At 45.7% G+C, this 22,863-nt stretch overlaps 1 protein-coding gene and 1 pseudogene across 5 annotated transcripts in view; one reads left to right on the forward strand and one right to left on the reverse strand.

Annotated features, from left to right (window-relative positions):
* RIOX2 (ribosomal oxygenase 2) overlaps positions 1 to 9,773 on the reverse strand; it is a 27,366-nt gene extending 17,593 nt beyond the window's left edge. The window contains exons 1-4 of one of the 4 annotated variants that reach the window (XM_080656498.1): positions 9,750 to 9,773; positions 3,747 to 4,216; positions 1,802 to 1,921; positions 612 to 740 (exon numbers count right to left, since the gene is read on the reverse strand). In XM_080656498.1, the coding sequence (XP_080512624.1) occupies positions 612 to 740; positions 1,802 to 1,921; positions 3,747 to 4,178 (681 nt within the window). In that variant the 5' untranslated portion in view covers positions 4,179 to 4,216; positions 9,750 to 9,773. Of the gene's footprint in view, positions 1 to 611; positions 741 to 1,801; positions 1,922 to 3,746; positions 4,217 to 9,665; positions 9,729 to 9,749 lie in introns of those variants that run through there. The other 3 variants (XM_080656499.1, XM_080656500.1, XM_080656501.1) reach the window with 3 other exon arrangements.
* Positions 9,774 to 20,294: 10,521 nt separating this feature from the next.
* On the forward strand, positions 20,295 to 22,824 carry LOC308241911 (eukaryotic initiation factor 4A-II-like; annotated as a pseudogene). Its single transcript has 2 exons — positions 20,295 to 20,882; positions 22,364 to 22,824. The product of its transcript is annotated as a eukaryotic initiation factor 4A-II-like (transcript).
* Positions 22,825 to 22,863: the final 39 nt, after the last annotated feature.

A 22,863-nucleotide genomic window follows, 5' to 3' on the forward strand; every position in this document is an offset into this window, starting at 1 on the left:
AAAAGGTACAAAGCTTAATGATGGAGCTATCTTCTCCCTCTAAGACTGTTTCTCACCCCACCCGCTGGGGTTGGCGGCCACGACCCGGTGCAGCTAACTGCTCACAGACAGGCTTTCTGAGCAGCACCAGCCAACTCCTGGAGCAGGCGGTCCTCCAAGGGCTAGGCTATATGCAGGGGGCGGGGGAGAGTGCGGAGAGGCCGATGCAGTCAGGAGGAGCATGGGCCACTCTGGAATTTACCAGCAGGAAAACGAAGGGGTCCCAGGCTGGGCTCTGCCTCAGCCGCCTACACCCAGTGCCAACGCCCCCCGCGACCCGGCACAGCTGCCCAAGACCAACCTTCCACTTTTACTCGAGAGAAGTCAGAGGACAGCAAATCATGACCCTTTCCTGTTGGACGTGGACTGTATCTGGCGATTACATAAGGTCATTTGGAAAATAAACTTAGCACTTCCTTGGCTCACTTCTACCAGTGACCGGTGCCTCTGCAAGCCGCAGTGCTGTCCCAAAACCCTGGGACACACTCCCCGGGGACCGACCCTGAGGGGTCACTGAACCTCCAACCTGACTGTCTCAGGAGGGGCGGGGCGCCCGCAGCAGAAGTCCCTACCTTCAACGTGAACTCGAGGACGGGCCTCCCGAGCCTGTCCTCCGCCTCCACGCTGTACTCGCGCGCCAGGGGCACGGTGGGGTGGTAGAGGCGCCAGTGTTTCTGCCCCTCCAGCTGCAGGATGAACACCTGGGGAAGGAGAGCCACAGGCCCGAGGTCAGAGCTTCCCCACAGGCGGGTGCTCCCGAGGGAGCCTCCGAGGGCTCGGATGAATCACCAGTTTCAGATAAAACATAAAAATGAAAGATCAGACACATTTCACTCCACACGTAAGAGCCGCCACTACCGGCTTTAACTTGTAAGAAGGCTATCATCCTTTTCCCTTTCGGGAAGCCTCGCTGAGCTCTCTACATCCCACGACAGACCACCATCTCATTCCTTTAAATCTCCGACCCGGCAGCTCACAGCCCTTAATCTCTCGTGGCAAAGCCAAGCCTCAGAGATGACTGGATCTAAGATCCTGAAGATCATCTTTGGCAGGTAGGAAAGCTCTAAGTTTTTTGTTCTTCATTCAGCCAAAGGTATCTCAATACTCTGTTAAAAACCTATTTTTAAAGAACCAAGAACTTTTAGAAAATGCATTGATATCAAATTGCTCTTAAAGGGAGAAGAAATGACTTTTTACTAATTACTCTGTGTCCACACCTTGTATTGGTACAAAAATAAAACTACAAAATGCCTAAGCCAGAAAGCTAACTGTTTCTGGCAGCTCCCGGGGAGTGAAATCAACGCTTGTCAAGGTGCCAGTGCTCAAGGGAAACGAGGGCCTTCACTCCAGCTGCCCCTAGATTGTCACAAATGGGAAAACGTCTGTGTTTCTGGCAGCTACAGAAAAAGGACAAAATGAAAGCAGATGTAAGGTCTGCTTTGTGGCGTCACCTTCTTAAAGACCAGACACTGTGAAGTTAGAAAGCCAATCACACATTTCTGTGGACAAACTCGACAGAAGGCATGGCCCTCGTACCCGCCGGCTGGAAACGGCCTGTCCCCTCGGAGAAGGAGCAGGAAGGAAACCGTCGGGTGGACGTGGTTTTGACCCAACATCCAGGTGAGGTCGAGGTCTCCAGAGACGGCACAGGAAGAGTGGACAGAGACCTGGCCCAAGAGGTGACCTGAACCCTGACCCCCATCCTGACCCGACTCTCAGCAACTCCCCCTTCCCCAGGCCCCACAGGCTCTTCCTCTCTCACCTCGACATCATCGTAATGGGACGGCAGGCCCTGCGAGCCGGCAGGGGTTATGTACACATTCGAGCCAACCAAGGAGCCAAAGTAGCATTCCAGCTTCTCCTGGATCCTCCAAAGCTCATCCTTCAAAAGAGGAAGAAAGCGGGAGGGGAAGAGCCCATTAACAGTAAGGCGGGGAACATGTTCTCATTTGCTGATAGTCTGTACTGAGCTTTTAATTCCCAGACACCGAGAACTGAGAAGCAGTGAAAGAGCCGACACCTCTGCCCTCGAGAATTTTCTGCGCTGGGACTGACACCACAGGAAACACTGGAGCACAAAACCGAGACTGGCAAGGCGGGCAATCTGGAATCGGGCAGGCCTTTAAGCAGGGAGATGACATGATCCAATTTACTGTTTGTTTGTTGATTGATTGATTGATTTTTATCTTTATTGTTGAAAGTATTACAAATGTCCCCTCCAATGACTCCCTCCACTCCACTCCCGCAGTTAAACATCCCTCTTCTCCCTGCCCCCATCCCAGACCTTCACCACACTATTGTCTGTGTCCATGGGTTATGCATATGTGCACATGTTCTTTCATTAATCTCTCCCTCTCCCCCTTTTCCCTCTGAGTTTAGTCAGGCTGTTGCATGCCTCCATGTCTTAAAAGCTCACTCTGGCTACCGTGTGGAGAATGGACTGTCGAAACCAAGAGAGATCAGTCGGGAAACTACGAAGGCAGCAGTGAGGCGAGGGATGGGCGGGGTGGTGGGACGGGCCAGGGAGAAGCAGGAAGGCCAACACGCACTTGGAAGTAGCACTGCCAGGGCCTGCTGATGGGCTACTCCTGGGCTTTTGACTGCACAGTCAGTCAGCTCCGTTCCAGTCACTGGATGGGAAAGACTTGCTAAAGAACAACTTTTCAAAGGGGGACACAGTGTTCTCCCTTAGACATGTTGAGTCTGAGCTGCTAGAACCCCCATGGGGAGACGTTTTTAAGTGAGCTCCTGGCTCTCCGTCTGAAGTTCTGGCAAGAAGGACGGGAGACTTACACATGGGAATTCCCCGCACAAAATTAGTATGTAACGGAATGGGAGAAGAAATGACAGCCTAGAAAATGGGTGTAGACGGAGAAGTGGGGAAGGAGCCGAGTACATTCCCTCTCTCCAGGCACTAATCCACTCTTCAGGGTAGAAGCCAGACTGAGGGGGCGAGAGGGGAGCCATATATATCCCTGCAAGAGAGAAAGAAACCAGGCTTTCCCAAGGCAGCTGTGAAGAGGGAGGGAGGACTGAGGCCACACGACATCCACACGCTCTGCAGCCTCTACCTAGGCAGATGCAGCCGTGAAGGGAGGAACTTCAAGAAGGACATGACCACCTGGACGCTACTCTGCATGCCTTAAACCAGTGGTCGGCAAACTGCGGCTCGCGAGCCACATGCGGCTCTTTGGCCCCTTGAGTGTGGCTCTTCCATAAAATACCACGGCCTGGGCGAGTCTATTTTGAAGAAGTGGCATTAGAAGAAGTTTAAGTTTAAAAAATTTGGCTCTCAAAAGAAATTTCAGTCGTTGTACTGTTGATATTTGGCTCTGTGGACTAATGAGTTTGCCGACCACTGCCTTAAATCATAAGGAAGGGGCAAACCCAAGAGAAAGGTCTGCCTTACACCAAGACAAAAACCAGCCCACAGAACTTTTAAAACTAGCAACGTAATTTAGATTTTGCAGCTCTGTGACACCCAACCACGTCCACCCTGCATGTTGGACATTTTCTAACAACTCAGTCAAAAGATAGCACAGAATCTCCTCATTGGAGATGCATTTGAAGACCCCACAGGTGCTGCCTCTTCTCAAGCTGGCAGGAGGCAAGTCACCACCGGACCACAGGTTCGCCCCTGAGCTGCTCTGTGGCTACACGTTAACCCTTTAAACACGCGAGGATTCTGCAAAGGGAGAACCTGTTACCTTAAATCTCTGAGGCTGGTGAAACTGAATTGTTGCCCTTTTCTGATCAAAATCTTTTCTCAGCTGGAGGAAGTGCACTTTGCCATCTTTATTTAAAACCTTCTTCTTCCCGTGGACGCAGCGGCAGACATTTACGTCTCGTCCATAGTACAGACCCCGGCCGCACAGACCCTTCAGGTCTGAGAGCCTGAACAGGGTCTGGTAATACGTGGCCAGCGCAGGGTCCTCTCTCTGAATGAGCAGGGGCTTCTGCTCCCAGAACTCCTTGAAAAAAGTCTCTGTCTTGATGGGTGAGATTAAACTTTCAAAGAAACCACCGGGGCTGTCGAAGTTTAACGTGAAGGGCCCCCCAGCCGCCTCCACCTTCGGCTGTTTGCAGGGAACAGGTCCCTCTTGCTGCCCAGTCCCCGCAGGCTTTGCTTTCTTTGGCATCGTTCGTCTTCCAGACAGCGCTGAGAGGAGAGGCGAGCCTACCAAAAGAACAAAGAGCGTGTGTTGAGGTTCGCAGGTCCTGCTCAGCCAGGCATGAGCCCTCAGAGACCCTGTGGGTCCGGGCCTTTTCCTCAGGATGTGAATCCAACGAGGATTCAAACTGCAATCACACTGTCCTCTGAGGACAGCACGTTGTCCTTGTACACAGCACTGTGCTGTGGAATCCTAGTTGTTATTAGGAAGTGTAATTATCCCGACTTAAATGATTCGACTATCTCAGCAGCTCCTCGTCACAGTTTCAGCCTGTGGCCACTGACACAGCAAAATCGAAAATCTTTTTAATTTGGCTTCCATCAGCACCAGGTCCCAAATCTAATGAGATGTACTTTGAGTTACAGACACTTGACTGGAGAGCCACCAACAGCGGCCCACTCCAGGCGCTCCTCACCACGGCGCCACCCCCATCTGCCACGTCCCGGGCCAGTGGTGCCAGCTGGTGGCCGGAGCAAGAAGCAGCCTGCGCCCAAGTCTTCCTCAACCACGTGAAACTCCCACTTCCAAATCTCAGCTCATGCCTGAAAAGTGCCACTTTATCAGAAACCTCTCCCCCATTAAAAACAACAACAACAATTAGAAGCTGAAAAGTGAGGGCTAAAGATAGTTATATCCCAAGTCTTTAAAAAGCTGTAACTTAAACATAACAACATACCCACATCATAACCCTGTAACACAGCACTGCTCCATCTCGGATGTGCTCCCACCTCCTGGTGTTAGGTCCGATGGAGGGCCGGGACTGTCTCTCACAGCTCCCAGGCAGGGGTGCTGCGGGCCCACAGACCACACTGCAGGGCAGGAGCAGCAACACTCGCAAGCACTGCCAACCTCTCGGAACTGCCCCCAAGCCACAGCTGTGGTTATCAAGCAGGCGTCCTTCATTTGGCGTTCAAGAATGGTAATTCAAACTATAAGAATTTCCTGAAACTGCAAATTTATATTTAAACTTTTTTTTTCTAGGAGGCAGTGGTGGGTCCATTGCTTTCACCAGGTTCTTAAAGGAGTCTCTGTCCCCAAAAAAGGTTATAAAAATCTGCACTTATCGCCCTAGCCAGTGTTTCTCAGTAGTTAGAGCATCTGCCTGCTCACCAAAGGGTCAAGGGTTCGATTCCTGGGCGCATGCTTGGGTTGTAGGTTCGATCCCCAGCACGATTTGGAGCACGTGCAGGAGGCAACTAATTGATGTCTCTCTCACACCAATCTCTCTCTCTCTCTTCCCTCCCTCCCACTCTCTCAAAAAAAAAAAAAAATCAATGGAAAAAAATATCCTTGGATGAGGATTAACAAAAAATAAATTTTAAATATCTGCACTTATAAAAACCAATTTTTCCCAGAGACCAGTAACTTATTAATAGGTGTTATGGCTTCCTATTTTGTTGGGCTATCCGAATTGCAAGAGCGCTGTTTTCTGCTTCTCTGTCATTATAACTAAGCCGTATTTCAGCTGCAATGTGGACTAAGTACAATTAGTGGTCTGGCCTAGGAATAAACCCTGGAATAATTTGTTACATATTGCAACAACTAATTTATTAATAAATCTTTAGAATGCAATCCAAATGTAAACTGAACACAGTAGAAAGTGGAAAAGTCAAAATACAAAACTCTCTAGTGACCTCATTTTAGCTTCTAAATTTTGTGCCCACAAATAGCTCAGATCAAGTGCTTTTGGTGGGGAAACACAGGATGATGGTGGAAAACTAATAAAAATAGACACTAAAAGCTTGCATGGGAGGGGTAAGGGCTTAAGCTTAGAAAATAAGTTAACTTTAGTGTTTTATAATGTGTCATCAATGAGACAAAAATTTGCTGAAAATGTTTCCTTTTCCTTTCACGTTTTCCAGACCATTTTGATTTCTCAACCAAAGAATCAAGGCTTCAGTGAAACAAAGTATTCCTAGTACTTAGACCCCAGACATGAAAACGGATTAGCAAAGAGCACTGCTACCCTATGAAAGGCCAGTTTATGGCTGACATCAGGGAGTTTTTATTTAGAAGCGTTCCCACCACTATTTAAATGTTAACAGTGACTCACTATGGCCCTAGCTGGTTTGGCTTAGTGGATGGAGCATCGGCCACAGACTGAAGGGTCTCTGGTTTGATTGAGGTCAGGGGCACATACCTCCGTCAGGCGCTTTCGGGAGGCAACCAATCAATGTGTCTTTCTCACATCCATGTTTCTCTCTCTCTATCTCACCCCCTCCCTTTCACTCTCTCTCAGAATCAATGGGAAAAAATCGGGTGAGGATTAACAACAACAAAGGAGTGACTGACTCTGACTTAACTGTTTGTGCAAACAATGTGTTTTATGCGGAACATCTGGTTTCCTTCTGGGAGTCTAGGATTTTTTATTTATTTATTTTTTTATTTTTTTTGGTTAATCCTAACCTGAGGGTATTTTTCATTGATTTTTTTAGAGAGAGTGAAAGGGAGGGGGAGAAACACATCAATTGGGTGCCTCCCGAACTTGCCCCAACCTGGGCTGGAATCGAGTCTGCAACCGAGATACAAGCCCTTGATGGGAATCGAACCTGACACCCTCAGTCCACAGGTGGACTGAGCCAAACCAGCTAGGTGCGAGTCTGGGAGTTTGGGTCATATTGCAACAACTAAACTTCCAGGCAAAGGATGCTTAGGTGACTAGCCCCCAATTAACAAAAAAATCCTGGGCACTGTCTAATGAGCTTCCCTGGTTGGCAATTGTGTACTGTCACAACTAGTTGCTGGAACATTACACACTTGGTCCCCTTTTGCTATAATCAATCAGCTGGGCTTCTTAGCAAGTCACTGAACCCAGGGGTGCCCTGACACTTTGCTCATATTTAATCTTTAAAAACAGACTGGCTCAGAAGGTTTGTATCATTAAAAGTACCCTAAGATGAAAAAGTAGTTTCACATTCAGCCACACATCTCTTAGCCCTAACGATCGGTTAGCTTATAATGTAAGGATGTCAGGAGCAGGAAGATGCAATTGAAAGGCTTTTCTTTAAGCACAATATATGAATACAGTTATATAAGCACGTTCCTCGGGAAGTGTGCTTAGACAAAGTGTGCAGAATACTAACGCCAAAAATATAAACACTTAAAGCATTTTTTCCATCTGCAATCACTAACAAACACTAGCACTGCATAACAAACGCCTTTGTTAGAATATACATCTCACTATTTATACTGCCAAAAGTTACATCACTTATTGTTCCTCTGTGTTCACACTGAAATGATTTGAGGCTCAGGTCATTGGTACCTAGCTTAGAAGTTACTGGGAAAATGTACCATTTCCCTGATTCTCACACTATCCATATTTATAAAATAACAATTCTTTTTAACAGCTTTTGAGAAGTGGAGGGGAGAACAGATGACATTCCACACCACACTTAATGTACAAAAAACTGCAAGATGCATCACAATTTCAGAAATAGCTAAAAAAGGCATATCTTAGGGTCTAAGAAACATAATTAAACAACAGAATGCTTTGTACAGAACAGTACAGCCCACACAAGCCTGCCTATAACCCTCACAGACCACCCAAGCAGAAGTGAGAATAAATATTTGTATAAAGCTGGGGGGGGGGGCAAGCCTTTAAAAAACAACTCATACAAATTCTAAATCATTCTTTTGTACACCTAAAATAATATAATGTTCTATGGCAATTATATTTCAATTAGGAAAAAAAGCAATTATACAATTTGAATTGACTATAATCATTGCAATGTAAAATTACTAAATCAAAAGAAACATTCATGATTCACATTTTACTAACTGCCAACAGATTTTAATTAAAAAAAAACCCCAACACCAACTAATCTAAACAATTCTGAAGGATTAAAACTCTATAAGAAAATCAATACCCATTCTACAGCCAACAAACATAAACAGAGCCTTTCTAGTGTTACTAGTAAGTGTCCTAACCTTGTCTATGGGAAATGACTGACAAGAAGCCATAAAGCAGCTTCTTTTTATTTAAAAAAAAAAAAAAATATATATATATATATATATAGAGAGAGAGAGAGAGAGAGAGAGGGGGGGGGGATTTCAGAGAGGAAGGGAGAGGGAGAGAGAGGAGAAACCTCAGCTGCCTCCTAATGGAGCCCACAACCCAGGCATGTGCCCTGCCTGGAACCAAACCATGACCTCCCCCCTGGTTCACCTTGGCCGTGGGCGTCTTTATAATCCCCACGCCTGGCGGTGACACAGCTTCTTGAGGGAGGGAGCCACCTGCACACACCCAGAACCTAGCAGAGTGGCACACCGGGGTCCCCGAGAAATGTTTGCGGAGTGAACTTGTTCCCTGTTTGCATCTTTTGTATATATTTTTAGAGAAATATCCCAAAAGCTTCACAGAAATAACAATTCTTTTGTTGGGGGAGGCCAGATGGTTTGTTCGGTGGGGATTATTCTTCCGATGGCAGCGGACCCTGGGGTATCACACGGTGCGGTCGGAGCGGAAGGGCGCGCAGCCGTCCGTGTCTATGATCGCCAGCGCGGACCTTACAGCGCCGAGGGGTCAGGAGTCTCCGGTGAACCACGCACTTCTGGGCCCCACAGCAAGCCTCGTGGCTCAGCACTCTGGTAGCCGGGCCCGGAGACCCGCACTAACACAGTGAGTTCTCTGCACGCATTTCAGATCCACTAACAGAGGATGGTCGTCAGCGGCTCAATTAAACGCGCACCATACCTGACAGATGGCGTGCCGCCTGTAACGGGCTGCGTAGGCCCACAGAAATGTGTATCATTCAGAGGGAAGACTGGTTCCCTGTTGACCTCAGTTCACGGACTGCACCTCATTAATGTGCTTTGGTAATCGTGACGTTACCCGGCATGAGGCCAGAGAGGCAAAAGCCACCCCAGCGATGGAGGAAGAAACTGGTTCCTCCACCGAAACCGGAGCCCAGGAAATCAAAGGCCGCCCGGGCTTAAGCGAATTCCTGGTCATTAGGTGCCTGCCTCCCGGGACTAGGCGTCCCGAACGGTGCGCAGCCGGGTCTCCCTAACCTGTTGGTCCACCCAACGCTGGGCAGCTGTTCTGGAAATAGTTGGTGACAAATGAATTGTTAGGAAGCGGAGGCTGCAATTTTAAAGTCGGGGTGGGACGAGAGAGACGCCCCAGCCCCAGCCCGGACTTCCGACCGGCAGAGCCGGGCTCCCGGGCCCCTGAGGGCGGGGCTCAGCCCACGTGGCGGCCGCTTGCACCCGGCCCGGCCCGGCGAGGCGGCCTCAGCCTTCCCGCCCAGCCCGCAAACTTTCCGGGCGCTCGGCCCCGTCTCCGGGCCGCCGGCGAGCACGTGGGCTGCCCCTGGTGCCCAGGCCCGCGTGTCCACGCCGCCCGCCCCCGGAATCGCACAGCAGGTCGGCGGGCGTGCCCAGCCCGCAGCCACCCGCGCCCGCTGACCGCCGGCCGCACCGAAACCCCGGGCCGAGCCGCGGGGAGGGGCCCACCTTCCCACCCGCGCCCGCTCGGAAGCCCGGAGGACGCGCCCGGCCTTTCCGTCCCCGCAGCGGCGGCCCTGCCGCTCTACTCACCCGCGTGGCCTGTTGCGCGCGGGCGCCGGCGCGGGGCGGGGCGGCGGGCACGCGCTCCCGGGCGCGCGCGGGCCTCGGGCTGAGCTCCCGCCGCGCTGGGCCCGCGGGGATGGGTGCTTCCGGCGCCCGATACCCTCGCGTGTCGGTATTCTGCCCACAGGTTTCTTTCTTTGGTGTTAAAGGAAATAAATTGTTTGCTTTTCTTTTTTAGTTGGAGAGATGAGGCTCTGGACTTGGAACAACCTTGTTCTTCTCATGGGGAAACGGAGGCCGGGAGAGGGGAAGCGAGTTTCCCAAGTTTAGGGAGCTGGGGGTCCAGGTTCGCCCGTGGCTTTCTCTGAGCTTCCTATGCTAAGCCGTGCTTTTTTATACTAAGTCAACTGAAATTTATATCCCTTTGCTCCCAGAGAGAATTAATCCTGGTTTAAAGGATACTGAAAGTTTTTGTTACTGTGGCTATAGAAACAGCAAAAGCAGTTATTTAAGTAATCTGGGCCTAAGGCTCTCCTTTGACTCTAATGTGGGAGGGGAGGCCCGAAGGAGCAGACACACCTCTGCTTGGGCCTGTACCTTTCTTTGCTCTGTAGACAGAGGACCCACCCAAAGGAAGTGATTTTGTTGTAGTGTAACCCCCATCTTACAAAGGACGCCTCAAAAAAAAGGTCGAATTACAGAGTCATTTATTAAAAGCTGGAGGCATACGAGGGAGCAAAAGCACTCCAGACCTCGTAGCCCCGAACAGCTCGCCACTTCTGGCTTATATGCAGATTATCACAAAAATATTGATTACATCTTTGGGTCTGGAATGAGGAACCTGTTTCGCAAAAAAGCATTTTTACAGAAGCAGAATTTGAGCAATTTAGTTATCTAAAGTATCTACGAATCACTGAATCAACAGAAACGCATTATCTGGGACCACCTGGACGATTTAGAATAATTGTGCTGTCCAGATTACGGGACCACTGAGTCAACCAAAACTCAGTTATCTGTAGCTACTGAGACAATTTAGGATCACTATCTGTCCTGGGTCCCAGAGGAATGTGCTTCGATGACCAGTGAGATCACAATCAATGGGATATTCAAACCACCATCAATGGAGTTTTCAATCATACATAAGTTCAGAAAATCAAAATAACTTTTAAATGAGTACAGAACCCAAAACAGCAAGGTTAAAATATTAAACAGCAATTTTTACCCAAGTATGGTTGCTACCATACCTCAATTTCACTGTCAAGATCATTGAGATCTATGTCTGCTTCTTAAGGTTCAGCGACACATGAGCAAATGGGAACAAAGTATATACCCTTGGCTAACACTTGTTTCAAAGTAACAATAACAGGAAGCCTTGCACTGAGTCCTCCCTTTCTGTGAGGCACATGCACTAGGTGTTTCACAGGCTCCTCACTTCATCCTCACCAGCCTGTGAGCACCTCCATTGTACAGTTGAGGAAACTGAGTCAGCAGAGGTTCAGTCACTTGCACAAGGTCACACAGGTAGGAAGTAGAAGAAACAAGGCTGGAGCCAAACCAGTCAGTCAACTCTAAGTTCTTTTTCACTTATGTTCTACCTCCCGCTGTAACCCACACGCTCCGTCAGATTCCAGTCAGGGAAACTCAGAATTCACATCAAATTTAGCCCTTTAAAATGGGGGACATCACCCTGGCCGGTTGGCTCAGTGGATAGAGCATTAGCCTTTGGACTGAAGGGTCCCAGGTTCGATTACGGTCAAAGGCACATGCTGGGGTTTCGGGCTCGATCCCCAGTGTGGGGCATGCAGGAAGCAGCCGATCAATGATTCTCTCTCATCATTGATGTTTCTATCTCTCTCTCCCTCTCCCTTCCTCTCTGAAATCAATAAAAATATACTTAAATAAATAAAATGGGGGACATCTGTAATACTGTCAACAATGTTGTAAAAATAGCCCTTTAAGAAAAAACTACAAAAAAAAAGTAAAACCACCTCTAATCTACTTGACATGATATATTGGTAATATACTTTGCTCTTCGTTTTTACTATAAATATCTACTCAAGATAATAATATACAACAGTATTGATGTTATAGGGATTCAGAAAATGGTGAACTCTCACACATGTCCTTTACATGGGAAAGCAGTATTCTGTGTCCACCATGAAGAGAAGTCCCACTGTCAGCACAGAAAACCATGTGCCAGCACATCAAATCCCGGGATGTCCGACAGAACGAGCACACACTGAAGTCAGCTCTGCAGGGAAAAGCATATATCTTGCAGAGGAGTTCCCCTGGGGCAAAATTAGTCTTTCAACGTGTTCTCTGCGATATTTTCATTATAATCCAGATGTCTTAGCATAGCAAACAAAAACGTCATGGTCCTGGCCCTAACCGGTTTGGCTCAGTGGGTAGAGCGTTGGCCTGCGGACTGAAGGGTCCCATGTTCGATTCCAGTCGGTCAAGGGCATGTACCTCTGTTGCAGGGACATCCCCAGTGGGGGGTGTGCAGGAGGCAGCTTATCTTTGTTTCTCTCATCGTCTCTATCCATCTCCCTTCCTCTCTGTTAAAAAGTCAATAAAATATATTTTTTTAAAAACAAACAAAAAAAAAACGTCATGGTCCTTCACCTTTAAACCTAACGCAATGCCTGCCATGCTGTAAAGAAAAGGAAGAGGGAGAGGAAGTGAGGAAGAGGAGCACTGAGAGTGCGAATAGCCCATTATTTTGCCCTGGGAGCTTGTGGCATCTGTGACCTCCCTAGAGTACTATTTAAAGTACTTTTTCTTTATTTTTTGCTTTAAGACCATTGAGTTTAAAACCTCTTCCAGAGGGCAGGAAGCAAACTACTGTCCAGTCCCCAACTTATTTATTCCAAAGGGTCATCAAAAAGTCAGTCATTTTGTTTCTGTAATTTTTTCTCACAAAAACAATATCGTAGGTAGCTCAGTCCTGCTGGCCACTGGACCAGCACTGCTGTGCCCTGGCCAGGGCGGGGACTCAGTCTCCCTGAGGAACTGGTCACGGCCCCGGTCCCTGGCCCCTCAGCAGGTGGGTGAACCTTAGCAGGCGCAACCTTCCCTCAGGGTGCACTGTCACACAGGGCTCCCCCTTGGAGTTTAATGCTGTGCAGCCACCACTTTGCAGTTCTTAATCATGTAATCTTTGGTTTGGTTTTGTAAGTAAAGTGTTGGAACAAGGGAGCATGCACTGGGCCTTGGCACATGCAGTTCTGCCTCCCGCTGGGTGGGATGGGATCTGTACCTCCTTCCCCATGCCCCGCCCACAGCCCCGCTCCTTGCCCACAGCTGCCCTCCACCCAGCAGGGCCTGTGCACAGATGCAGGAGGGTGGGATGGGCGCACACCCCACAGTGTTTCTCTGCCCTGCACTGGCAGCGCCACGGTGTGCGTGGAGGGTGACTGAGCTGGAGCAAGCCTCCTTTCACAGTGACTCACCCGCCATTCAATGTAAATGTGACCTCATCCAAGATACAACCTAATTAACAAAACATGTTTAAGTTATTTTGGGATGGTGTGATTGCCCCAAAAATTCCTTTGATCTGTGGGTTGATGTTTATAGCACTTCTTTAAAGTGCGAAGCCCTTGAAACATCAGCATTAATATTCTCTGAAAAAGTAAAATAAAGGAATGTGGATGCAAGCACTTCCTTTCTCAGGATGCCTTGTTCGGTTAGCTCGTCGTTCTTGGAAGATTGGTACCCATATGTCACTTTTTTGTTTTGTTTTTTTCCATTGATTTTTAGGGAAAGTGGAAGAGAGAGGGAAAGACAGAAAAAGAAACATTGGTGTGAGAGAAACACACTGATTGGTTGCCTCCTGCAGTCTGGGGAGGAGCTTGCAACCAAGGTACATGCCCTTGACCAGAATTGAACCCGGGACCCTTTGGTCTGCAGTTGATGCTCTATCTGCTGAGCCAAACCGGTGAGGGCTACACCAGTATGTCACTTTTAAAGGACACAGACTTGTATACCAAACTTCAGAAAGTCTTATTACTTCACAGTAGGAAATATGTTTTTAAAATGTTGCTAAAGACATGGCAACTTTCATCTACTTTTCTTTCATCTACTTGGCTAAGGCAGGGAGTACTCAGCAATACCCTTTTGTAGGAACCTTTGAAGCCCTCATATAGAAAATCCTATATAATAAAGAGGTAATATGCAAATTGACTGCCACACCCTCACAAGATGGCTGCCTGCGACCAGGCTGGCAGGGGGTTAGTGAGGGATGACCAAATGACTGAATAGCAGGCTGCGTGGGGCGGCCAGGCTGGCAGGGGGGTTAGTGAGGGATGACCAAACAACTGAATAGCAGGCTGTGTGGGACAACCAGGCCGGCAGGGGTGCCGTGAGGGGCGACCAGGCCAGCATGGGGGGCAGTAGGGGGTGACCAGGCCAGCAGGGGGGCCAGTTAGGGGTGACCAGGCCAGCGGGGGAGGCAGTTGGAGGCGATTAGGGTGGCAGGGGGGTAGTAAGGGGAGACTAAGGCCAGCGGGGGGGGGGGGGGCAGATGGGGGTGACCAGGCCAGCAGGGGGGCAATTGAGGGTGACCAGGCTGGCAGAGTGGGCAGTAAGGGGTCACCAGGCCGGCAGGGGGGTGGGTAGTTAGGAGTGACCAGGCTGGCAGAAAGGGGGCAGTTAGGGGCAACCAGGCTGGCAGGGGGGGCAGTTAGGGGCGATCAGGCTGGCAGGCAGAGATGGTTAGAGGTGATCAGGCTGGCGGGGGGCGGGGGCAGTTAGGGGCAACCAGGCAGGCAAGCAGGTGAGCGATTAGGAGCCAGCGGTCCAGGATTGTGAGAGGGATGTCCGGCTGCCGGTTTAGGCCCGATTCCTGGGATTGGGCCTAAACCGGCAGTCGGACATCCCCTGAGGGGTCCCAGATTGGAGAGGGTGCAGGCTGGGCTTAGGGGACCCCCCCCTCCCATGCACGAATTTCAAGCACCAGGCCTCTAGTGTGTCTATAATGTATTACCCTAGGATTTAAAGTAATAGTTCACCTTTCAAATGACCTAATTGATAATAAAACCTAGATCAATGTTTCTTACAACAAATTAAGTATCAATATATTCCAAAGAAAACCATTATTATTTTTCTCAGTGACTGTGAGATCTCTCTTCCAGGCTTGGCCCCATCGTAGAGCAAAAAGTATGAGTAGCAGCTGACTGAAACGGGAGACCACTGGCAATGTTGAACTTTAGCTGAGCCCCTGGGTTCTCAGTGGAGAAATCCATCCCCTCACCAATTTGTTTTCTGAGACGGGACCACCATGCTCTCACCGATTCTGAGATAAGACCCACCTCTCTCTTCCTCAGTGAAGGTGACTCCCTGGTTTACCTGCCTCTTAGCATGTCTAAGCCCCTTCCTTGGAAATGTTTCTCATTAATGAAAGTCCTTCCTATGGCCATAGCCTGGTAAAATCTTCTCCTTAATCATCCAGTACGTGTTGTCTTTTACAGTATCTTTAAGAGGAAAAAAAAGGTTCAAATTTTTGTTAAATCAAGGGATATCAAAACAGCAATTGGCAAGTGATATGACTTTGAAATTGACCAGGACTTTACAGTGTGATAGTGTTTTAAAGCAAGGTTTACAAGAACAAAGTAGGTGACTCCATCCCATAAATGAATTAAGTTTAATATAGTAACGTGGGCTGCTTTGACTACGGCCTGCTGGGAATACCAGCAGCACCAGGTACAGAATTGTACTTGAAGTAGCAATTTCCTTACCACCTCCTTCTCTTGATTCTTTGGGGATGGTGTGTGTGTGTGTCATTTGAACAGGCTTATAAGTGGCACAATACAAAATAATAGAGGGGAAAAAATAAACAAAAAATGAAAAAGTTTCTTCAATTACAGAAACCTATCCCTCAGAGCCCCTGGATAGACAAGTGAGTGAATCTGACTTGGCAGATTCTAGTTGCAAACAGGGATTCTTACAAAGGAAATAAATGCTGAGATCTGGATATAACTAGGAATTTCATTTGTTTCTGAAATAACTTTATGTCTAAATATTCTATATGTTGCTACTTGCAACCCATTATAATAGCATACAATAGGAAATAAAGCAAATGTCCCCCAGGAGGAGTCGGGTTAAGTAAACTAAGGTGAACCCATTCAGTGGACTGTTCTACAGCATTAAAAGTTAATTTGCATCCAGCTGGTGTGGCCAGTGGTTGAGTGTCAACCCAGGAACCAGGAGGTCACAGTTCAGTTACCGGTCAGGGCACATCCCCAGTCAATGAGTCTCTCTCATCATTGATGTTTCTATCCCTCTCTCCCTCTTCCTTCCTCTCTCTGAAATCAATAAAAACATTTTTAAGTTAGTTTGCATGGGAAAGAATGGCATAACAATTGTTTATGAAAAAATGTAAAATAAAAGAAACTTGTTTATGATCCAGAGAAGAAAGTCTGATTACAAATGGCTTAACTTAGATAGAGTTCTGAATAGGATCCAGTTCAATGAGTCAGGGACTAAGTCCATATTTCACTTCTATATTCCCAGCACAGTGTTCATTATGATATGTGTTTAAATTAACAAATGTAAGTAATAAATGTAATAAATGGTTCCACTAGAAAAAATACGTTATGCACAGAAAAACTCTAAGACCATACATTAAAATGTTAACTATTTAATTCTGAGTGGATGATTCTTCTTTTGCCAATCGGTATTTTAAATTTTTATAATGAAATTGTATTCTTTTTGTAACCAGAACAATTATAATAAAATAAAGTTAAAAACATATCTCTTTTTAGCTTTTCCAGAGCAGTCCTACAAAAGAGCCCATTTCTATATTTAGGCAGTTTAGAGTTGGCTGTCTGTTTCTTAATCTTAGAAAGCAGCGTATTTTCTGATATCCTTGCATTTTATCCCAACTTACCCCTCAGTGAGCAGTCGCACACAGTCTGTTTCGGATTGGGATCAGTAAATGAAGTGAAAATCAAAGTGAGGTAACCATTATGTGCTGTCTGTCACTCATACGTTTCCCATGGAAATGGCATTTCGTTCTTCTTGAAATAAGAACTGAACCAGAAACTGTGTTGCTCCCTAACAGAAATGAAGCTCACAGGAACAGCTCTGTTCTCATAGACTTCACAAGCCACCAATTTGAGGAGAAGAAATTGGCTAAAATCCTAGAAGCTCATTCTGAATGCTCTGATAATTCCCCTGAGCCGTAAACAAATTTCATTTCTCAGTGTTAGACCTCTATCTCTGAAGAATACAATGCCTGCGTTTCTGGACATTAACAAACGTTATGCTTGATGGGCCCACAATTGTGCGTGATGCTCCTCAAGAGCCATGCCAAGTGCATGTGGAGTGTGAGAGAGATCAGCCTTGTAGCCAAGATTGCCCGTGTCCTCAGCCATGCGTCTGACTTAAAACTGTGAAGTGGTATGCCCAGCGGAAGCATGAGACATCCTGAATGTTATAGGTCAAAGCAGCAATGTCAAAAGAACCAGAGTTGGAAGAAGGGAAGAGTGTAGATTTGTTCTGTTTATTTATAGATTTGTCCTTTAAAAAAAGCACACCGATTATATACAGAGTATATCAGAATCAGAAATGTTAATCTGAAATATTAATTCCACTGCAGTGCTCTGCTTAAATCATTGCAACAAATTCCTAAAGAACCACCTAAAATATTACTCTTTTCTGTCTTTTAAAAATATAACCCTATGGAAATACTATCCCCTTTAAATCAGGCTTTAAAACTGTTAACTAGTTATAAATTTTATTTATGGTCTATCTACAATTAAATGGAGAAAAGTTTTAAATAAACTGTATTAGCTCAAGTTTGGACAGTTTCCTAGAAAAATATAGCCCTTGGACAGTTTTGAAAGAATTGGAAAAGTTGTATCAATAAATAAATGAGCCTGGCCAGCATGGCTCAGTGGTTGAGCGTCTACCTATGAACCAGGAGGTCACGGTTCCATTGCCGGTCAGGGCATATGCCTGGGTTGCAGGCTCCATCCCCAGTAGTGGGTGTGCCGAAGGCAGCCCATCAATGATTCTCTCTCATCACTGATGTTTCTATCTTTCTCTCTCTCCCTTCCTCTCTGAAATCAATAAAAAAAAAATAATGTTTTTTACAAAAATGAAATATTTCAGAATTAACCCACCCATGAGGGAAGTCATAATAGAAAAAGAACTTGCTTTTAAATCTTTCACACCCAAGGGTAACATAAGTTTCTAGAACGCTATGTCATTCATGGCAGAGAATCAAGACCAATGTTATTGGAAACAAGGAAGAAGTTATTTGCCTTTTTACCTGACACGAAAGAATTCAAATCAATTTGGCTTACTTTATGGTGAAATAAATGACAAAACACTGAAAGTAATACTCTGTCTTTATTTCCCTTAATTCAATCCCAGGAATCAAAACAGGAAGGGAAATATTTTATACTTCCTGTGAAGGACTTGTCTCTAAATGGAGTCTTTTTCACAAAATACTCCACACAAAAGAATGCACACTGCCAGTCTACAAAATGACTGTGGATCACTGGAGGTTTTTCTACTTAAAAAACATCTATTTAATACTCACTTGACCTGATTTACTTGGTTCAACCAAAGTTACCAAAGATTACTATGGGATAAATAAATTTTATTCAGTTTGTTGCTCAATACCACGTCTGGACGCATCTTCAGTTGTCTATAAATTGAGAGCCCACATCCCTTTGTGGATGTCATTTTCCTTCTTTTGGTTCCCTTTTCAGAACTCAGGAAGTGTGCATACCTCTGCTCTGACACCCATTACGTATGTCACTTCGTATAGCTGCCAGCTCACTGTTCTTGCAGGTCAGTAACATTTGGTGAATAAAGTAACTAATTAAATACCTCCAAAAGCTATGAAAACTATACTCAACTACAAAACATACGATGCCATTGAAGTGTGACGTATTTCTTTAATATTGGGATGGGAAGACTGAGCGAAGTTTACAGTTTTGTGTACCCCTTGGACTTGATAACATAAGGGGCGTGTCCATGCCATAAGATAAAAGCCACGACTAGAGATGGTGGAGGGAAGGTCTTCGAGGAAGCTCAGCTGTGTGAGTGTCTACAGTACACCTTCATGTTGATGTGCTTCCTTGGGAGGAGGGTTCAGCTCAGATGCTTTGGCACTTGGCTACCACTAAGGAACCAAGTCCCCTTATATTATTGTCACAGTCCAGTTTTATTCCCTCGTTAAATACAGAAAATCTACATTTAGAAAGAAGGGGGGTCCAGATGAGCAGTTACAAAGCCCTTCTCTGTAGAAATTGTTTTTCCATAATACGCATGCCTATGACTCTCATTTATGGGATCAGATCCTCCTAAGACCTTAAAACGCTCCTGGATGTAAGTCAGTCAACTATCAAATCTTCTTTAGGCCAGGAGCTGTGGCTGCTGACTCAGTTCCATCTAGCACTGTCCAATTTATAGTCAGTTGTTTGACATACTCTGACTCTAAAACAAGTTTTATGTATCGGGAATTCCTCTTCACGCATATATATCCCAGTAAAACTAATTAAATGTAATAGACACAATGGGAAATAAAATCTGTGAGTAGGTATTAATGACATGGTTGTTCTCCAGAATGATTCTACCCATGAGCCGCCCAGGTATCTTCTTCTCTTTATCCGGGATGGACCTGCTCTGGGGCTGCCTGTGAATCTTCCTCGAATGGAGTCTTCCTCAGCGTGGAGGGAAAAGGAAGTCTGGTCCATGTCAGTCTTGCTGTCATGGTAACATCCATCAAAGGCCATAGCCTTAACATTATACATTTCTGAAATCTGATAAAAAGACTTTGGTTAGTAAGTCATGAAAATGGTTTTATGAATAGGATTTATAGTAAAAATCTAAACAATCAAGATTTAAAAACAGTTTTAATAAATGCTAAGAATGTTCTGCTTATTTTAAAGAATTCTGTTTTTGCTTCTGGTGTCTGACTAAAAGCCATCTATAATAATAAAAGCATAATATGCTAATTAGACCGGACAGCCAAACGACCTTCCAGACGTCCTTCCTGACGACCTTGTGGATGAAGCCGGGGCTGTGAGGGCCGAGCCCCTTGCACGAATTTTGTGCTTTGGGCCTCTAGTTTTAATAATAAATGGAAAGCATTATCTTGGACATCCATTTAATAGGGGTTTAGCTAGTTTAGTAATTTTTCCTATAGAGATATTTGAGCATTATACAAACAAATGTTACAAAACTATAATGTCAGTGTTTTCTAATTCAGTCCTGGCCTGATAGACTGTTACACTCAATGCCTGTTTTTCCCCCCAAAGGAAACAGTTTCAGGTTTCCCCCTTTGCTTCTGAGTGGTATGACATGTTTGGCATGAGTTGAAATTGAACATGATTTATCAGAAGAGCAATACAAGCCAATTGGGTTGTTTTTCAGTGTATTTTTCCTCTTTAGAGAAAACATAACGGTATGCCCAGTCCATGTGTTTTGTCCAGAAACAATAGTATCATCTGGTGACCCATTTATGGTTAAATTTGGGGTGGGGGTCGACAATGATTCTAGCTGCTCTCTTAAAATGCAGATTGGCGTTTTTCAGTCGGGCGCTGAGTGGCTTTTCGGAACATGTCTGGTGGCTCCGTGGACTATAACAGAGAACATGGCGGCCCAGAGGGAATGGAGAGCAACTGGAATGAGATTGTTGGTAACTTTGACAATATGAACTTAAAGGTGTCTCTTCTCCGGGGCATCTATGCTTATGGTTTTGAGAAGCCTTCAGCTATTCAGCAGAGAGCTCTTATTCCTTGTATTTAAGATCCAAAAGGTAATTCTGGCACTTGGAGACTACATGGGAGCAACATGTCATGCCTGCATTGGTGGAACCAATGTTCGCAATGAAATGCAAAAACTGCAGGCCGAAGCACCACATGTTGTTGTTGGTACACCAGGGAGGGTGTTTGATATGCTAAACAGAAGATATCTTTCTCCAAAATGGATCAAAATGTTTGTTTTGGATGCAGCAGATGAGATGTTGAGCCGGGGATTTAAGGATCAAATCTATGAGATTTTCCAAAAATTAAATACAAGTATTCAGGTTGTGTTGCTTTCTGCCACGATGCCAACTGATATGTTGGAGGTGAACAAAAAATCTTTGAGAGATCCAATTCGAATTCTGGTGAAAAAGGAAGATTGACTCTTGAAGGAATTAAACAGTTTTTTTTAATTTCTTTATTGATTAAGGTGTTACATATGCGTCCTTCCTCCCCCATTACTCCCCCCTCCCCCCCACTCATACCCTCACCCCCCCTGTTGTCTGTGTCCATTGGTTAGGCCCATATGCATGCATATAAGTCCTTTGGTTGATCTCTCCCCCTTACCCCCACCCTCCCCTACCTTCCCTGAGGTTTGATGGTCTGATCGATGTTTCTCTGTCTCTGGAACTGTTTTTGTTCATCAGTTTATGTTGTTCATTATATTCCACAAATGATACTTATCTTTCTCTGACTGGCTTATTTCACTTAGCATAATGCTCTCCAGTTCCATCCATGTTGTTGCAAATGGTAGGAATTCCTTCTTTTTTAGCGCAGCATAGTATTCCATTGTGTAGATGTACCACAGTTTTTTAATCCACTCATCTGCTGATGGGCACTTAGGCTGTTTCCAAATCTTAGCTATTGTAAATTGTGCTGCTATGAACATAGGGGTGCATATATCCTTTCTGATAGGTGTTTCTAGTTTCTTGGGATATATTCCTAGAAGTGGGATCACTGGGTCAAATGGGTGTTCCATTTTTAGTTTTTTGAGGAAACTCCATACTGTTCTCCACAGTGGCTGCACCAATCTGCATTCCCACCAGCAGTGCAAGAGGGTTCCTTTTTCTCCGCATCCTCGCCAACATTTGTCATTTATTGATTTGTTGATGATAGCCATTCTGACAGGTGTGAGATGGTACCGCATTGTCGTTTTGATTTGCATCTCTTGGATAATTAGTGACTTTGAGCATGATTTCATATCTCTTGGCCTTTCTTCTGTCTTTTTTCGAAAAGTTTCTATTTAGGTCCGTTGCCCATTTTTTGATTGGATTGTTTATCTTCCTTTTGTTGAGTTGTATGAGTTCCCTGTAAATGCTGGAGATTAAACCCTTGTCAGTGATAACATTGCCAAATAAATATGTTCTCCCATGCAGTGGGCTTTCTTGTTGTTTTGTTGATGGTTTCTTTTGCTGTGCAAAAGCTTTTTATTTTGATGTAGTCCCATTTGTTTCTTTTCTCTTTGGCTTCCATTGCCCTAGGAGCGGTATCGGTGAAGAAATTGCTTCGGCATATGTCTGAGATTTTGCTGCCTGTGGATTCCTCTAGTATTTTTATGGTTTCCCTTCTTATGTTTAAGTCCTTTATCCATTTCGAGTTTATTTTTGTGTATGGTGTAAGTTGGTGGTCTAGTTTCATTTTTTTGCATGTGTCTGTCCAATTTTCCCAACACCATTTATTGAAGAGACTGTATTGACTCCTTTTTATGTTCATGCCTCCTTTGTCGAATATTAATTGGGCATAGTGGTTTGGGTCGATTTCTGGGTTCTCTATTCTATTCCATTGATCTATATGTCTGTTCTTGTGCCAGTACCAGGCTGTTTTGAGAACAGTGGCTTTGTAATACAGCTTGATATCTGGTATTGAGATCCCACCTACAAACAGTTTTATATTAATGTTGAAAGAGAGGAATGGGAGTTGGACACACTCTGTGATTTGTGTGATTTGTGTAATTGACGATTACACAGGCTGTTATTTTTCTCAATACAAGGCGCAAAGTGGACTGGCCCACTGAGGAAATGCATGCCAGGGACTCCACAGTTCCTGCTCTGCATGGTGATGTGGACCAGAAGATGTTATCATGAGGGAATTCCGATCAGGGTCAAGCCATGTTCTGATCACTGCTGACTTGTTGGCTCATGGGATTGATGTGCAACAAGGGTCATTGGTTATAAACGATAGTCTACCTACTATATTCACAGAATTGGCAGAGGAGGTCGATTTGGGAGGAAAGGTGAGGCTATAACCTTTGTTACTGAAGAAGACAAGAGGATTCTTCATGACATGCAGACTTTCCATATACTGCAGTGGAGGAAATGCCAGTGAATGTGGCTGACCTTATTTAATTCCCGGATGAGATAGTTTTGAATGCAGTGCTCGCTGTG

This window comes from Plecotus auritus (genome assembly GCF_963455305.1).
Source record: "Plecotus auritus genome assembly, chromosome: 2".
Classification (NCBI taxonomy): Eukaryota; Metazoa; Chordata; class Mammalia; order Chiroptera; family Vespertilionidae; genus Plecotus; species Plecotus auritus.